Genomic DNA, 18,138 nt, shown 5'->3' with positions numbered 1-18,138 from the left:
AGGCAAAAAAAATCTATAGGGAAACGAAACAGAAAAGTAAAGATAATATAACTACTTGCGCGCACCGAAACCTTCGAGGAACCTTAGTTCCTTCTCGAACAGAGAGACGGAGGGCATGCTAATGCAAGGCACCAGTTCGTGTGCCATCTGCGCGGCCTCGACAATGACTCGGGTGCGCTCATCTTTGTGCTTGTACAGCGTCACTGTGTCCTTGAAAAGGGGCACACAATTGCACTCAGTGCAGTGCTGAGCAAGAAAACCATTTTTTTCCCATTTCAATGGAGGCTAAAATGCTATAGGCTCGTGTGGTAAAATTTGAATGCACTTTAAACCCCAGGTGGGCGAAATTTCCGAAGCCCTTCACTGCGGCGTCTTTCATATTCATGTGGTCGTTTCGGGACCATAAACCCCACTTGTTTACCTGTCTTGATACGAGTTCTCAAACTAGGTCATTTCAATTTACTGCGCGTCATTATTAAAACTTGACGTGAATATAATTACGTAGTAGACAACAAAACTAAGCTTCGCTAAACAGTTTCACTTGCCAATATACCTCTAAAACGGCGTTCATAAGTAAGCATACGGATTCATTGATATTTTATATTTCTGCAAAAAAATTATCCACTGTAGTCAATTATTGGCAACTGCACCAATTTTCGGCACCAAGAAATAGCACAACACCAGCAGGATGCAGAAAAATTCACAACCATTACGACAATGACAAAGATTCTGGCTATAGAACAATGCTGAAAGGCTGAAATGTCGTATGAATGCCTACGTGGAAGACACTCAGATCAATTGTAAGTGCTTCGTGACACTGATCCAAACTTATTAGAATATAAAAAAGCAAATCCTGATACGTGAGAGGCTTTTTACGTATGCGGGAGTGAAATATGTTGTACCAATGTGCACCCAACTGAAGGGCACTGTGATGACGCAACATTCGATCGAGGTCGAGCGTGACAGATCTGTCAGCTGGCGAAGTTATTTTGTTTGATGCAGTGCAGTGAAGGGCCACATGCCGGTCTTCCATTTACAAGCAGTGAATTGTAGATTTGAGGGTGTGAGTTGCAACTCATGTGTGATTGGCGCACGTCAGCCACTTTTCGGTCAGGCATGGTGCTCTCCAGCAGCGTAGGCACTCGCTTGCTCGCCCAGGGCTTTGAATATTCCAGTGAGCGAGTGAGTGAGTAAATCAGTTAGTTAGCGAATAGGTTCTTGAGGGAATAATTCAAGGTCTGAGGGAATTAACGAATAGGTTAGTGAGAGAATGGATGAATGAATTGGATAGCGAGTGAATTAGTAGGTAACCTGGTGAATCGGTGTTTGAGGTAATGAGTGACTTAGCTTGCGGTGAGCATATCAGTAACGGAGTGATGGATGGAGTGAGTGAGCGAACGAGTCCATGAGTAAGTAAGCCAGTGTGAGTGCCGCTCGATTACTGAGACGCAAAATATCTTTGATGCAGCCTTTAAGAGACGCTCTATGGCTATAGCATGATAAATGAATGTGCTAGCGACATTCACAAATTCATGTCGAGTAGCTATTACTGTATAATGAAAAGTAATTATAGAATCAGAATCAGGAGGTCACGCGCAGAAGCTTTTCAAAAGTATGCTTGAATATGTTCTACTACTGGGGTACCTCACTTTTCATGAAGCCTTGAATAAAAGCGTCCTAAATAGGTCAATAGTGGCACACCCACAAATTCAATTTAAGAACCATGCAAAGCTTCCACTTTATTAGTCTGCAGTGTCTAGCGCGAAGATGTGATGACGCAGCTGAGAAAATATTTCATTGATAAACTTTTATACAGTTTCCTAGGGAAATGTGCCACCTCGAGAGTAGATTGAAACGGCCGCCTGGAAACTCACTAAAGCACCTTCATATACCTTCACTGTTGGACGAAGCAGGGCTTATACTGCGGTCACCTTTTTGTTGGCGCTGTTCAGTGAGAGCACCGTGCCCTGGAAAAACAAAAGGTACTCTTTATTTCTGCATGGCGTGCTTTTGTTTTTTTTTGAGGGGGCAATGAGGAAGTGCTGTCGGCGCGGACGTAGAAGGTTCATTTTAATAGAAAACGTGCAAAAAGATTCTACTTCCTTTTTTAGGTGCTCCTTACAAAAGCATCCTCTCATTGTCTGCCCTAAAACAACAGAATTGTAATGGCCGCCTTTTAAAGTAGACGACGTATATCAAGTAGAACTATGCAATTAAGCTGGCCATAAAAATAAAACTCGTCATAGATCTCGGCCCGTTATTGCTTGTGCGTGAAAACGTCTAGGTTGGCTTCTTTCTGTGACAAGCTGGAGAAATACGAGGGTAGTTCGGAGCTAATTAGTTTCGAAAGAGCGAACATTATCAATGCCTTAAGTGATGTGAAATACCCCCTTAGTATACTTTTTTTTCAGGGTCACAGGAAAGTGTATATTTGTTTATGGAATAATATTCCTAACTTTTCCCTCATGAATGGGCAACGAACGTAGTTTCGAGCAAATGCCTGTACTTTAAGCATCTTGCATCGAGAAGTGGTTTTTCCAGTAACAGAACGTTTCGAATGTTCCACTGTACTACATGTTTTCTGAAGACGACTTAGCGCAGCAGGCTTCTGCTTGTTTAAACTGAAACTGACAAAATCATAGGAGAATTGAAGGTCACATCGAAGAATAAGAATTAAGTATACTGTGAAGGGTATTTCGCAGCTTCTTAACTTACAAGTTCGTAAATAAGAAGTGCTTTGTAATATACCTCCCAAGAAATTTGGGTAATAAAGCTATCAAGAGAATTAGAGCGTTTATTTGGATGCAGATGTCGTAAATATGAAAGGTCTCTCCAACATGAGCGGGTTAAAGGAAATGTCTTCTGATAATAATGTCAGTTTTAAACATTTTAGAACACGATCATTTTTACTCCCAATGGAAAAGATGCCAGTGTGCCAGAATGCCACTGCACCAGTACTTCACATATGAACCTTTCCTAGAAGCTGGCCTGGTTGGGATAAAAAACCGAGAAAAAAAGAAAAAGCTTCAACCATAAGTTATTTCAGAAAACCTGATGTTTCGAAGGAAGACCTGCTTTTTCTTCAGGGGTAAGGCTTGGATACTGTTTTTTTTAAAGCTTTGCGTTTTTTTCTGGCGAAGGTGAATGTAGAAATTCGCTAAAATCAAATGTATTCACTTTCAAACCACCTCGTTTTCATTTTTACGGACAGAGAGAGTCAATTCAGTTTAGCAATACTATATGGGTAATTCGTTGTTTGTATTATTGGGTAAAGCAATTTGAAAAAAAAATTTGGCCACATCAGCTCGCGCATTCTGACAGTAACTTCCGTAGGTGAAACGTGCTTAGCAATGCTCAGGACGCACAAATAATTAAAAACGCAGAATTTTTACCAAAATAATTTATCAACACTGTCCACTGCATACTTTGTTTGTGCGGGCTCGAAAACGTAGTAAGTCTCGCGAATGTCCTCAAGACACCCGACGTCTGACATGGGTGCGAAATGATAGTCACCAATCCCGAGATTTGTATAGAAGGGGGGTATTTATGTAGAGAAATAGAAAAGGGGGGTGCTTATACTTTGCTTAAATGGTTACAGAATGAGTACCTTTATTTCCCTTCCACTGTAAACTCTATCTATCTGTTCTTCAGTTTGTATTTTATCTGCGGAACTCTAAGCTTTCCATGTTAAATTTTAAGCTTGTTTTGGTGATGACCATTGTTTTCTTGTGTATTCTCTTCGCAGTCTTCCTCAGTGTCAGATTAGTACATTGGCTTTTTATCCAGGATATGTGAAAGTGATCTCAAAATGATATCTGAAAAGATATCATTTACTATATTTTCATATATTTTTTACGACTTTTTCTGAATCAGGCTGACAATTTCTTGTCTGTACTTTTAGAGGGCCTAGAGAGCAGGCAATTTTGGTTTGATAAATTCTCGAAGTTTATATTCTCTTTTTAGTTTCATTTTTTTTTCATTATGCACCTGCACGACCACCTACTTACTGATCGTTTTCGTTGCCTCGTTATAAACACGGTCAGATCATTTCACCCCCGTCAATCTGTTCATCAAAGAGAATATATTAGTGACTGCCCTGCGGGAGTGCCGCTAATAGATGCCGACACCCAGAGATCTCTCTAATGGTATGAACGAAGAGGAGAAAGAATGTAAATATACTGCACCAAAAAGGGCTTGGAGATAACACGCAGATATATTGGCAAGCTATCGTTGCCAATATACATTAAGAAACGCACATGTGGATGCTTACGAATCATACCTTTATTTTTGATACTTCTGCATGCCTCTTACCTCTTTTTTCAACAACCGAAAAAGTGGACAGCGGTTCGAAGTAATAAGAACAGAATTAAAGGAATCTGTAATACTGTCCATGCATGATACAGTTTCATAGGAACTCAAGGCATAAGTCTCTTTTGATTATTTAGAGTATTATAGACGCATATTTACTGATGATTTATCTAGCAACTTTTTTGCACATATACAGTTTTTACGGTTTTCATGTCTTGTGCTACAAGTATATTTCGATGCGTTCGTTTCATTCTATGCAACATACGCGCTTTTGGAAAATCCCAATAATGAAAATGAGTTATTCAAACGTTTATATTAAACATCGTAGCTAAGTTGCCTTCTCTCTGTTAGTAATATAAACTTGTGATATAGCTGTAGCTACGCAAAACTTACTGGCGTAAAACGAATAAGAATGAGCAGCAGGGATATTAAAAAGTTTCTTCAGTTGGTTGCATTAAAATGAGGCTAGATTCTTGAATGCAGTATGCAGGCACTCAATAATGAAACACAATACTATTTATTCAACAGCACCATAGCAGATATAGCGCGTGTGCTCTCAAATTATTGCTAGCATCACGTCAGGGTAATAGCCAGGCTCTTAAGCGGCGCATTCGCTATGGCAAGTTGGAACCGAGTTTTTTACGCGAACTCTCGATGAATAGTAAATTGTGTGCGTGCATTCTATGCGGGCTGATATGGCACCACAGAGCCGAAAAAAGAAGGCGTGCGCACCGACAGTGATTTGTAGTGTTCATTACACGCTGAAGCGAAATTATTTTTCTAGATCCCAACTTTTGCCCGAAAAAACAGATACTTTTATATTTTCGCTAATGAACTAATATAGGTGTGATTTTCGTGCCACCGTAAATATACAAATAGGCATGATGAACTCATTTCGCGACCATATTCAGGTAACGCACACCAAATAGGCCCTGATAGCCTCAGTGTTTTAATCAATACTTGTATGCAAGGTAAGCAAGGTTTCGATCTATCAACGAAGCGAACCCTTCAAATGCAGTACACAACTTAAGGCTGCTGGTTCTTCCTCTCTTAGACCCATCCGTGTAGTGTGTGGACTCTGTTTTGAAAGCAATACGCAAATGTTCCACAAGAAATATAAAAACGTACGAAGAAGTGTATTCCATCACATAATATCATACTTGAAGAAAACACAAAGATACAGGTTAAAGAACAAGGATTCATATTCACTTGCAGCAGGGAGTGACGTGTTACCAAGATCAGCCTTGTCAGCTGAAAGAAGTGGAATTGACAAATCATCTCAAAGTACGTCCAGCGTGCGGAGAGCCTTTACCTATACATAAGTAATAAAGAATAAATGAGGCTGATGTGAGCCAGCAAAATGGTCCATATGGTGTAGATATTTCTGCTGCTGTCTTTTTAACCAACCGGCGCCATGTATATGAGTTTCGCCCCAGAATAACTTTACCTTCCCCTCCAAGTGAAATTTGGCTCAGTGTACTTATTACATGTTTTTGAGAAGACAGATTTCAGACCTCCTATGAGCTGACTTGTCACGCCTCACGTCTAACTATATATTCCGACCAAATCTTACCTAAAATGGTAGATGTTACCCGTGTGACCTCAGTAAGCCATTCATAAGCGCTTCTACAATTGTTAAAATGGTACTTTCCAGGAAAATAAGACAGACAACCCCCAATTAGTATCGCTTGCAGATGCCTTTTCAGTAGACAGGGTTGCGTATTTATTGTAGATGAGTAGAGAGTTTCAGGGCACTGGTCTTTACAAAAAATTTATATATTCACACGTAAAAAGCGCGGCACAGGAGAATAGCCCAAATTGATATGTCACTTTTTTTAACCTGCTAGGGAATATAAGGCGCATCAAAATGAAGGTTGACTCTAGCCCTCCTACTGCTTGAAGGAATGTTTATTTTTCTTACTCAGCCTGGAGACAAAGATTGAACAAAGCATTCTATCTTTCAACTAAACATGAAGGTTTACCCAGAATTCTACAACAGTGTTGGCTTATGTTGTGAACGGTAAGTATGCGTCCAAAAACAATCAGTTCCACAGAACCAGAAAAAAATCATATAGTGGGCCGCATTGCCCTGAACGCATGATTCCGTGTCAAGAGGGTTAATGACCGACGATGACCTCGTCCCTCAACGCTTTCACCGGTGCCTTATGCAACACGCTGAACTTCCAGACTATCACGTAAAGCAGTCGCTGAACACCACCGAGTGATGCTTTGTCATTTTCTATCTGGCGCTTCTGACAAGCGTGCTTATGGGATTCTCAGTGAGTGAAGATACGCGAATATAGGAGGTCATTACCCACATAAGGAACGGTGGGTACCCCGTACTGTCATCTTTTGCACTTGATGTCCTGTGGAGATAGCACTCACCGCTCTTTTTGGTGTATCTTTATATTTTTTGCAAGGAGAATAGTGTAATCAGGGCAGTATATGTATCATTAAAAAAAAACCAAAAAGCTTTGAAATCTAGTTGAACAATACGCCTGTTGACAAGTAAGGAAGTTTATATTTAAGGGCTCGTTTTCCTTGTTATACGCTAAATTAATGAGATCTGTCAGACAATCATGCCAACAAAGTATAGGGGAAGATAACTAGTAGAGTTATATGTAATGTAAATGTGATGAAAAACGTGGATGAAAAGGAAACTGGCCGTGGGCAGAGATCAAACCTGCTACCTTCGAATAGCGCGTCCGAGGCTCTACCAACTGAGTTACAACGGCGACCGTTTCCCGTCCACTGTATGAGCTATATAGAAAAAATAAACGTAGAAGTGTCAGTCAGCGGCCCAAGTAGCCATGACGGTGAGTGTGGAACACTCCTTATTTGCCTGGTCGGCGTCACGGAGCAATCGGTAAGCGGCATTGCCAATATTGTCACTCGCATTGTGATTCCCTCAAGTATTTAAAAATGAAGTTTTTCAGCATAACACGTTTTAATAAACACTGGATCTGACATTCTATAGATGACTTACAGCAAGTATCTACGCACTCAATAAATTCAGGCATCTATAAACACGGTTACAAGCGAAGTAATATGCAGATAGAATAGATGTATGTTGTATGTAATGTTTTTTTTTTCTGATCCGCGTGGGTGAGTCAGTAAACGCAGTCTTCTTTCTTGAATTACGAGTTTTTATTAAGCTATCTAACGATTTGTTGTTCCACTATACATCGGTTATTTTGTTTGTCTTATCATCATGGTTACAAATCATGCACAACGTCCACCTTGCTTTAGGTGCTGTTTTTCTGGTGCTAATAAATAGAATAAATATTTACTTTATAGATAAAACATTTTATAACTGACGCGTTCAACAAATAGGTAAAGGGGATGGAGAAGTAATCTACTGAAGATGATGTGCCCACTTTTTTTTTCGCAAGTATGTGAGGACATATTGTTATTATTGTGTTTTATGGGGTTATTGCTTTTTCATCCTGCCCCAAAGTATTTCATGATGTTATATCATTTTCCACACGCTGGAGTTCCACATATTTATTTTCCGTTGACTGTAGCCATAACGGCTTTACTCCAGAGTTAGTAGAGATTATTCCAAAGTAAACATAGACCGTTGTTTCCAAAAGATTGATGTCACCTCTACTACTTTCACTAAACATCGATTGCACACATGTATTATAGAACGTGAAGACAAACAACGATGCAAGGACGTCAGTGAAGATTCATGCATTTATACAGTGTCTCGTGCATTTCGCAGCTAGCAACGTACTCGATCAATAAACTTATGCACCTGCCTGCTGTCGGGCTCTTTGCACCTCGGCTTAGCCCGTCTTCGTTCCTGTACGGCTAGCTAACACGGTCGTTCGCTTGATAGATACAAGCGCCTAAGCTACTGTTCTATCTCTTCCAAAGATAGGATAACCCCAGACCTTCAAGGACCCTTGCGGCTGTCAGAAATGTGCCCCAATGACGTTGCCAACATGCACAGACTGTCAGGTGAAGGAAAGGGCACAGAAAAGATGTAGGCGGAAGAGATTTTGACTGAGGGGTGCTTTTACAGGACTTCAGTCATCCTGTTATCTAAGTCAGAGGTGACGGCCAACGCAGACATATTGCGCGGTGCCTGTTTACCTTGTATTCCTACTCGTCAGCAAACCGACCAACGCTGCACGCCCGCTGGTACGCATTTTTCTTCCTCAATCGCCGTATAGCCCCAATGATTCAGCCAACTGTGCAGTCGCTCTTGCTGCTGGTTATAGTATTTGGGCGGCATATTTTATGGCAAAGAGTATTGCACAGAGTTGGCAGGATTCACCAGCTCCTTTACTCCTCGCTGAATTCGACAGTGAGTGAAACCTGAGCACGCTTGTACAACACGCTTAATTTGTGGGTAATAAAAGACCCACCTCTTCCGGTGCAGTACATTATGAATTATGTAAGCGTCAAGCAAACCTCTTCAATATACGATAAAAAGTAATCACCGTATAAGTGAAACATCAATGATATTTAACGAATTTCATGCTACTCGTACCCTGACTGCCGGCAGCCACGTGAAAAGTTGACAGAAATATATTGTTTCATGTGTCACATTTATTCCTACTGATTGCCTAAAACCTGTGTCATTGCACCACCGAACACGAGATGTTGCTGATTCGATTTCTTGTGAGGACCGCTTCATTCATGCAGTCGCGATATGCAATGTAGCCTGTGTATGAGCTAGTCACATAAGGCGTTTCAAAATTATTTTGGATTCTTCTATTCTTGAGTTCGTACTTAAGGATAAGATTGCAGCATGCTAAATCACTAAATAATTACGGTGTTACATTCCTGAAATATAAATGTATGTACTAGAGGCGCAATAAATTGTATTATCGCCAAATCAGCTTTCCCGATCCTAATTCGCGCATAAAATGTTGCCAAATTGGCTGCCGACACTGGAAGATACAGGCTGTTATGAAATCTATAAAAGAGAAGCACAGTGATAACATATGTCTATCACATCAGGTACGTAGTTTGAGGGCGCTGATGTCTCGTCTCTTTCTAATACACAGCTTGGCTTGGAGCATCGCTCAGACGGCTTGTATATGCAATCCAACCCATTTATAAGAATATCGGGTGAAGAATATATTGGTTAAAGCAATGAGTAGCTGCTGCACCATAACTTTTATGTTTCATACGATATATTAGCTCACCTAAATCAGTGTCCCTATGAGGCATCATCGGCCATAAGCATCATGTCTGGTTGTTGGTATTTGTACGGAACGTAATGAAACGCAAAATTCTTAAGAAATTTTAGTAATAACTTCAGACTTGGAAGACTTTAAGCGTCAAGAAACTTCAGACGTTGTTATGCGTTGGAGAATGAAGAATCCGATGGCTTAACAAATAGGACTTTGTAGTCATGACGTGAAAAATGTCACAATCTCGTCGCGTACGTCGTGAAACATTTTTCTTCAGACAGCCGCAAATACCCGCAGCACAGACATTGCGTGTCCTAAGTCAGCGCGTCGGTGCAGTCGTCATCCAGCTATCGCTTTTTGATCAACGTCAGGATATACATACCTTCATAAGCCCCGTTCCTAATTTGGAATACAGGTGCATGATTTTTAAACTTTAGCTCATCGTTAATGGTTTTCAGAATGCGTTAGTTCATCGGCATACTTCCTAGCTGTTGCTGACTATCCAGCATTGCCTTAATGTGACGCACCCACGCTTTTTCAGCACCTTCAGGACCTAGAAACTAAACTTCCAGCACATTCCAAGCGTAATAGATTCCAGTATATTGACCCTATAAGAGTATTGAATTTTATCTTTAGGGAGTGAACTTTCCTGAAAGAAATAGGGGCCTTGTTACTTCAAAACAAAGGACACAAAGTATACTGGTAGGAATAAATTTCCCCAATATGAACCTTTTTTCAACTCCAGTATGAACCTTTTTTCATGCGTAATACTCAGTTTAATTGCTAGGTAAATTCATTGACAATAAAAAGCACGTTACTCAACATTGTAATCGACACGGCCTTCACGAGTTTTCAGAGTATGTCCAAATCGAAGGTTGCCTCTAATTCAAGATAAAAACTTCGCACCTGTCGATTGCTTCATTCTAATATGGCTGGTGATAATGACATAACAAAGACTGAAAGTCACCGGGAACGAATTAGAACAGGATTCACTACTGAAAAGTCATATATCTCAGACACTTCACAAATGGTGAGATTTAAAAGTTGGTAGCAAATGGACTGCGTCATTTCGAACGCTTGTCGCTTGTGGAGAGCCGAATTAGATTTCGATTGAGCAGGATGCCTCTTTTTTGTTCTTGCGCTCACGTTTTTATCTTCATAGTAGCTCCACGCTCTTTAGCGTGCAGCCCTTATAACGGCTACAGATAGCGCCACATAGAAGCCGCTGCACGAAGGCAAACCCACAGGAAGCCGCAACCTTGGCATCGAAATCAACGCCCACGCACCAACAGCAGGAACTACGGAAGGCCGTGTGCTACAAAAACAAATCCTGGCCTCAGGGGAATGGCAGCCATGACACTGCCACCCTCTCGCACGCTCTGACCGAGGAGAAGGTTAAAACCAGATCTTCCTTCTCTCCTGCCACAGCTGTTGCTTCCTCCAAAGGACAACCTTCCTCGCAGCCACATCATCTCCTCTGCTCTTCCAACCCCAGTGGCTGCCGAGCAAATGGGACCCTTCCCGAGTATAAGCGTGCCTCCAAGTAGATCTACACGGCCTCATCTGAGTCATCAAGAACTCCAAGCAATTGTAGATTTGATTCCGAGTGACTGAGTGGCCCCAATCACCTATCGACCTGTAGAGAAGGTCAACTTTCCTCTCAATGTTTTGAGATCTCTAGACGCTTTCCTCAAAGGTTTCAGTCCCCAACTTGCACGGGTCAACTTCCAACGCAACCTGGTTGCGGTGGACATGCACACCACCACGAATCTAATTGCCCTGCTCCAGGTTGGGACGATCTGCGACGTATAGGTCCGGCCCAATCAACGGGACTTGAACACCTTTGTCTGCATGACCTACGGGGTGGACCTATTCATCCTCTTCGAGAGCCTAGCCGACAACATTGCCTCATCAGTGACATCTTGGACTGGTGTGCGCAGAGGTAACTGCCTCACCATCACCTTTGCGGGGTCCATGATCCCCTGCCGTTTTGCTGCATAAGCAAAGGCGCCCTGCCCATCCACGCAAGCCCCGCTCCCTGCAGCGTTCTGGTTGCAGCTGCTTCCAGCATGCAACTTCTACTTGCTCACGAGTCGACCGGTGCCTGCACTGCGGCGTCAAGCACTCGCCAGGACCATGTGCAGTGCAACGACCACGCTGCATCAACTATAGCGGAAAGCAGCCCGCAATCGAGTTGTGCTACCCTTTTTTGCAGCTCCAGCGCAAAACCTTTGTCAATATGGCGTCTGCTGACGGCCCCGTGAGCAGCCACGAAGCTGTGGAACAAGCAGGGCAGTGTGGCTGTTCTCAAGGGCCAATGCTTTCGGGATGCCGTCAGCGCTGCTGGCAGAATGACCCCGGAATACGCCCCTCTGCTTACATCGAATGTTCTCGTCATCTTCAAAAACACGACGACGACATCACCCCCTTCGACGACTCAGCCGGCTTCTGCTGTCGTCACCATGCGCTCGACGGTGGCACAGACACCGCGGGCTTGCTCAGTTTCGCGGGCATGTGCCATCGTTGCAAAGAACTCGATGACAACATAACTGGTTTTCTCGAATCCACCAGCCTCTGCCGTCTTCTCCGAGAACTCAAAATGACACCGCCTGCTCTCTCGACTCATCCAGTTCATAGTGTCTCACTCCCACATTTCCCGCGCAGTGATGTTGGGATGACCTTTATAGAGATAGGCAATTATGACGCCACACTTATTTCTTCCGTTTTTAGAACCTCTACGGAGTAAAATCAGAGATACAATATTCTCCAAAGCCATACTTCGTCCTGGGAGAGAGCAGGGAGGGTCATGACAACCTGTTCTGAAGTACCTCATCGCGTGCTCTGTTATCCTCTGTTATAATAATACTGCAAAAGGTCGTACACATTAGGAGCAGCTTTTTCAAAAATAAAACGCGTATATTGCAAGTAATTTGCATGTTCAAACCATCGGTCGAGCATAAAATGCCACGTTTTTCTTTGCGCATGAAATCCTAATAACAAAATCTAAAAAATACTGACACTCAAGACCTGACATTTGAAAATTATTGCACCTTGCGGCCATTTGGGAGCTTGTTGTAGTTCCCTATGAATGGCTGTGTGCATTGAGGACAAAATTGCAACGAAAAAACAAACAAACAGAAGCCATATAAGGGCTGGCTTGTGGCAAATGCCAGCAGTTCAGAAACTAAGAAGAAAACAAAGAAGAAACAAATTTGGCAGATGCCAAGACGCCTAGGGGTGCGCTTTTCTTCTCTTTATTTTGTTCAACATGTGCCTGTCCTGCGACGATGTTCAAGGTAAACTCTGTGCGGTATAACTGCCTTTAGTCGCGCCTGCCTTTCGTGAAATGGCCTGTATTCTGCACTTAAAATGAAACGGTAGATTCCTGGGTATGGTCGGAGACAAAAAAAGCACTTGTTATTTATCTTGCTAGTCTTTCCTTGCGCTATTGCCGTGCCTGCGTGGTACTTCCAGATCACCACTGGCTTGCACTCTATGAGTGTGACTTCATATTTTGGACTAGAATAAACAAAGCGCAAGGTTTCAAAAGAAAGAAATCATTTCTAAGAAAGCCGAAATAATGTTGTTTCACTGTAGAGAGACACCCTAAACACCCAACACGTGATGCTGCATTTGTTACGTTGCTAGAATGTTGACCTGAAGTTCACAGGTTTGATCTATGCTGACAGGATCGTACTTCGAAGAAGGTGAATTTCGAGAGGCCTGTGTATTGCGCCACGTACGTGCGCATTCCTTGCGGCTCTGGTGTCCTATAAGTTGGACATAAAGAATTTTGCATCAAATGTGACACAATGAAGTCAAAAAATTGAAAAAGGTGTCCGAGCTATCGTCAACAAGCCTTCGCAAGCATAGGCAGTAATTTTTTTTGTCGTCATCGTCTTTGGAGCTCTGCAAAGAAGAAAACGAAATGGTGGATTGTGATAAGGTTGACACTCGCTACAACCAAATAATGGAGGACACCTTACTGGTTACTATAAGATCAGTTTATTATATAAGACCTTATATAAAATATGAGATTTGCAAAGTGGGTCTTTGTTAACACTATCGTATCGCCCAAAGCAGCGGACAATCTTCACGTTCTTAATATAGGACACCAGGGCTCAGTGGTTTTCAGAACTCGAGAAGCATTCAGGCGAATGCAGAAGTGTAGCTCTCGTACAAGCTCCCAATTTCTTGTTATTCTAGTCGAGAAACATGCTAACATCACTTAGATAAAATGCAAGTAGTGTCTAATAGCGCGATAGTACTTAATAAAATTTATTTTAATTAATATCTTGTGGCATCACTGACTGGCTTGTGGATTCAAAACTCTGGGGAGAATCTAGAGGACGCGTTCATTACGTGTCCTCCAGGTGCTAGCAAGTCATCAGAGCTCACGCCCACCGCCTCCCCGGTTGTTGAACGACAAAATATAATAACGGTGTGTGATGAAGCTAGAAGAAGACGGCGATGAAGTGTAGTTCAGTCAGCTTGCCCTTACAAACATAGATGGAATTAATTTTGGTGCCGCAAAGCAGGATACGACATTTTTTTATGATGTCGGATATTCATACGTGTTCAATATGTCGTCGGTGGCCATTAAAGTTCAATGAGGAGCTGTTTAACACGAATGCAGCGATTCGCTATTGAACAGTTGAGGCGCTGTAACTGATGCGTTGTTGTTCGATGTTAGTTTCACATCAATAATTTGCACTAACTGGGTTATTTAAATAGAAGTATTTATATTCACCATATTTCACTTTGAAACCTCAAAGCCCGAGTGTCCTATATTAAGAACATAGAGCGTTTTTTGTATACTAATAGGATGCTCAGAAAAAATATCTTCGTTTTATTCAGGTTGTACTTAGACTAAATCAACAAGAAACAAAATATCTACCAGTTAAAAATATTGAAGGCTGAAAAGAAAAAAAAAACAACAGGTGCGCGAAATTTTTTGAGCCCCGAAGTCTGGCATGCCTAACAATCGTATCGTATTTTTTGCACGTAAAACACTAGGTGTCATTATTATGAGTAATTTTTTCTCCCGTTATATACAATACTGCATTACTCATGATGATGGCTCTAAGTTCACGAAAACTGTGGCGTTATTGTCGAACCAACCATGATAAATACGACCAAGAAAACGGGATTGAACTCAATTAGGATGATTAGCACATCAATTCAAGTGACGCAGGTTTCATCGAAACACCGACAACCAGCTATTGATGTTATCAAAATTCAGGAAGAGTGCATACATTAAGGGTTCCCTACAGCCTGTTGTAGGAATCACAGGCCATTTCGGTGAGCGTGTCTGCCAATTACAGACATTTCAACATAGGCAGTTCAATATCGCCATGAGGTAAAGTCTCTTGTTAAGACTTCCCCAACTTGTATTGTGGCGGCCATACCTACTGAAAGCGGTCGCTTCACTCCTACACAATTTTCAATAGCAACAGTCAAGATAGTTTTAGCAACAATAAAACTTATTTTGTACCGCAAATGGAAGCTCATGCTTAATAAGTAGTAATCTCCTGTCTCAAAAAAATATTTTGAAGCTATAGCTGTTTTGTAAACCTGAAATGCTACCTGAAATACTGTGACTCTGATTGCGGACGGAGACCCGCAGCCTTAGTGCAATCAGAAAACTATGAATGTTTTTTTGTTAATTGGGTAATTGCAATATCTCCCAAATGGCGCTTCCCAAGTACCTAAATTAGAGGCTGTATAAGCTGTGTGCCAAAGACATAAACGTAACGTCGGTTATTAGGGTTCGCAGCAGGCCTGACCATTAGGTTTAGTGAAAAAAAAAAGAAAAGAGCACACAAAGTATTTTTAAGGAGCATACTGCCGTAGCTCGGGTGTCTAAGAACTTGGGGACGTGATGTTCAGAAAAGCGACAAGCGGCGTGGCTAGGCTGGATAGTTACGCAGATGGACTGAACTTCAGAAGATAACGCAGACGACGTGCACATTTGCGACGCTATCCCACGAGCGGCGAAAATGCAATGCAATGTAGGTGGCATGGCATATTTCATACTTACAAACACGCAGGATGACGCGTCCGGAACGGGCCGCCCAAAGACTACTACGTAATTACTTGACGTGACTGAGAGGATTATTAGGTATCTCTAATCAAAATAATTATACTGGCAGTTATTAGGCTAAACAAAAATTTACCAAAGACGCATATAACATGCGGCCTTCGCACTGCTACGTTATCTGCAAGTGTAAATAGAGTTTATCGTGCACTGAACACTATTAATTCAATGAAAACAGTCTTAGTTACTTCATTTAAAGAATTCCCTGCACGTAATTAAACAACGCCTGGGAAACTGCGTAGAATAGTGTTTAAAGGAGCGTTGTATTGTGCAAAACGCCTAACAATGGAGAAAAATACCAATTTTAAAAAGTATTTGCCTGTGTTTCAGCATGCACCGTACTCCCTCTGAAATTATGGAATTATGAGGCAGGCGCACACACAAAAAAACAGTTATGGTTTTTACAGTGAGCGTGGCAAAAGTAACGGCTATAATAAAGGGATGTCAACTCACGGGTGTGCACCAGTTCCTATATTTACTGGGGGCTAATGATTTGAAAGCACGCAATGCTGTTGGTAATTTCCATAAAAAACATGGCAGATCCCACGTACAATAGGAATCGATGATATGCGAAGCACCAATGAGAAAAGCTGATATGTCACTTTAAAATCAGCCCAACGTTAAGAGGTGGAGGCGAATGATGCCCTACATGACTTCCATGTCATGACTATCATGTTTAGACGTGTCGTTCACCTTCGTCATCTGTTCGCGTCATGTCATACCAAATTTAGTTTATGTGGAGCAAGCACAACGGCCACGAGGAGGCTATGAGCGTGGTATGTTGTCAAGTTCTCACATGACATGCGTGTAGAATGATCATACTTACACCAATCATATACTTTCGTCATCTATTGTCGTCACGTAACACCGAATTTGTTGTACGTGGAGCTAGCAAAATGACCGCGAACGCATCATGAAGGGCCCTACATACCCCAATTTAGCATTGACGCGCGTGCACGCTGAGCGCTGCGACGCTACGTTAGCAAAACGCGAACACTCTATAGTCTGACTCCAGGCGTGACCGGCGCGACCAGCGCCCGTCGGCGCGGCCTGACGGCAACCTGACCGAAATGCGACATGCTGTATCTCATGCCGATGCGTTACCCACATAACGCTGCGTCTCCCTCATTTCGTGATGGAAGGACGCTGGACTTGCTGAAACGCGCATGCGTCAAAGCAACGCAGCGCGGCGCGCGTCTGCGAGTATGTGAGAGCAGTGGTGCCTGTCGTGGAAACGCCGGCGTGACGCGCCGAAATGAACGCCGCCGAGCACGCCCACTGCGTCACGTCGAAATGTATTGGCGCCTTGAGTTTAGCATAATAGGGTTCCCACATGACACGCACCTCATGGTTATCATGTTTGCACCAGTCACATACCGTGCGTCATCCATTCACGTAATACCGAATTTGGCATATGTGAAGCTAGCGAAACGGCCGCGAGCGCATAATGTGTGTGGCATGTAGTCATGCTGTTACATAATACGCATGCAATGTTTATCATGTTTGGATGTGTCATTTGCCTATGTCGTTCATTCACGTCGCGTAATACCTAATTTGGTACTTGTGAAGCTGTCGAAATGACCGCGATCGCAACATGAGCATAGCATGTAGTCATGTCGTTACATAAAACACATCTAATGTTTTTCATGTTTGCACCAGTATCATACCTTCGTCATCTATTCACGTCCCGCAGTACCAATTTTGGTATAAGTGACGCTAGCGAAACGGCCGCCAGCGCATCATGAGCGTGGTATGTAGTCGTGCTGTTACATGACACGCATCTCATGATTATCATGTTTGCAGCAGTCACATACCTTCGTCATTCATTGACGTCACGTAATACCAAATTTGTCATATGTGAAGCTAGCGAAGTGGCCGCGAGTGCAACATGAGCGTGGCATGTAGCCATGTAACAACATGACTACATGCCACGCATGTTATGATTTTTGTGTTGGGGTCTGTCGCTTTTCTTCGCCATGCAATGTTGTCATACCATACCAGTTTTGCAACATATGAACGAAACCACCGCAAGAGCTGCAGGCCATGAAATATATTCCATGACATTCAAGACAAACATAACGAAAATCACGTTATGACAAGTCAGATATGTTCTACATAGAGTCATGTTATGCCATACCATATTTGACCAGGCATAACATGAAAATCATGTCATGTTTGTGATGAATATAATGATTTACATTTTTTAAGTGTGAATACACTTTATAAGCGACCCCAAACCATCCAACGCCGTCGGCGGCGTCCGCAGTCTTCTCTCTATCTTTAAAAGAAGGAGGACTTGGCGGGCCGCAGCGCGACGCTCTACCGAATAAGCCACGGACGCGACGCTGATATCGGTGTGAGTAACACGCCTTATATCTTTAACGCCGCTGCGCGCGTCCCCCTTCCCTTCGCTCGCTCCTCCGCTCTCCTCGCTCGTTGCAGCTGCGCGCGCACCCCTCTCTCTCGCGCGCCCGCCTTCTCTCTCAGTCTCCCGTCGAGAGCGGATCGTGCGATTTATGTCCCGGAGGCAACGCTATCATCAACAACGAATGCAGTACAACCGAATGCCAGCACTGCACCCGTCGT

General features: G+C 42.7%; 1 protein-coding gene across 1 annotated transcript in view; it reads left to right on the top strand.

Annotated features, from left to right (window-relative positions):
* The first annotated feature begins 11,306 nt into the window (after positions 1-11,306).
* Positions 11,307-18,138, top strand: part of LOC142765785 (uncharacterized) — a 116,531-nt gene continuing 109,699 nt past the window's right edge. Inside the window, exon 1 of the mRNA XM_075867471.1 lies at positions 11,307-11,397. Coding sequence (XP_075723586.1) covers positions 11,307-11,397 — 91 coding nt within the window. The remainder of the gene's footprint in view (positions 11,398-18,138) is intronic.

Source organism: Rhipicephalus microplus, chromosome 1 (genome assembly GCF_043290135.1).
Source record: "Rhipicephalus microplus isolate Deutch F79 chromosome 1, USDA_Rmic, whole genome shotgun sequence".
Lineage (NCBI taxonomy): Eukaryota > Metazoa > Arthropoda > Arachnida > Ixodida > Ixodidae > Rhipicephalus > Rhipicephalus microplus.
The sequence above is the reverse complement of the archived record's forward strand: the minus strand, read 5'-3'. Positions and strand labels throughout refer to the sequence as shown.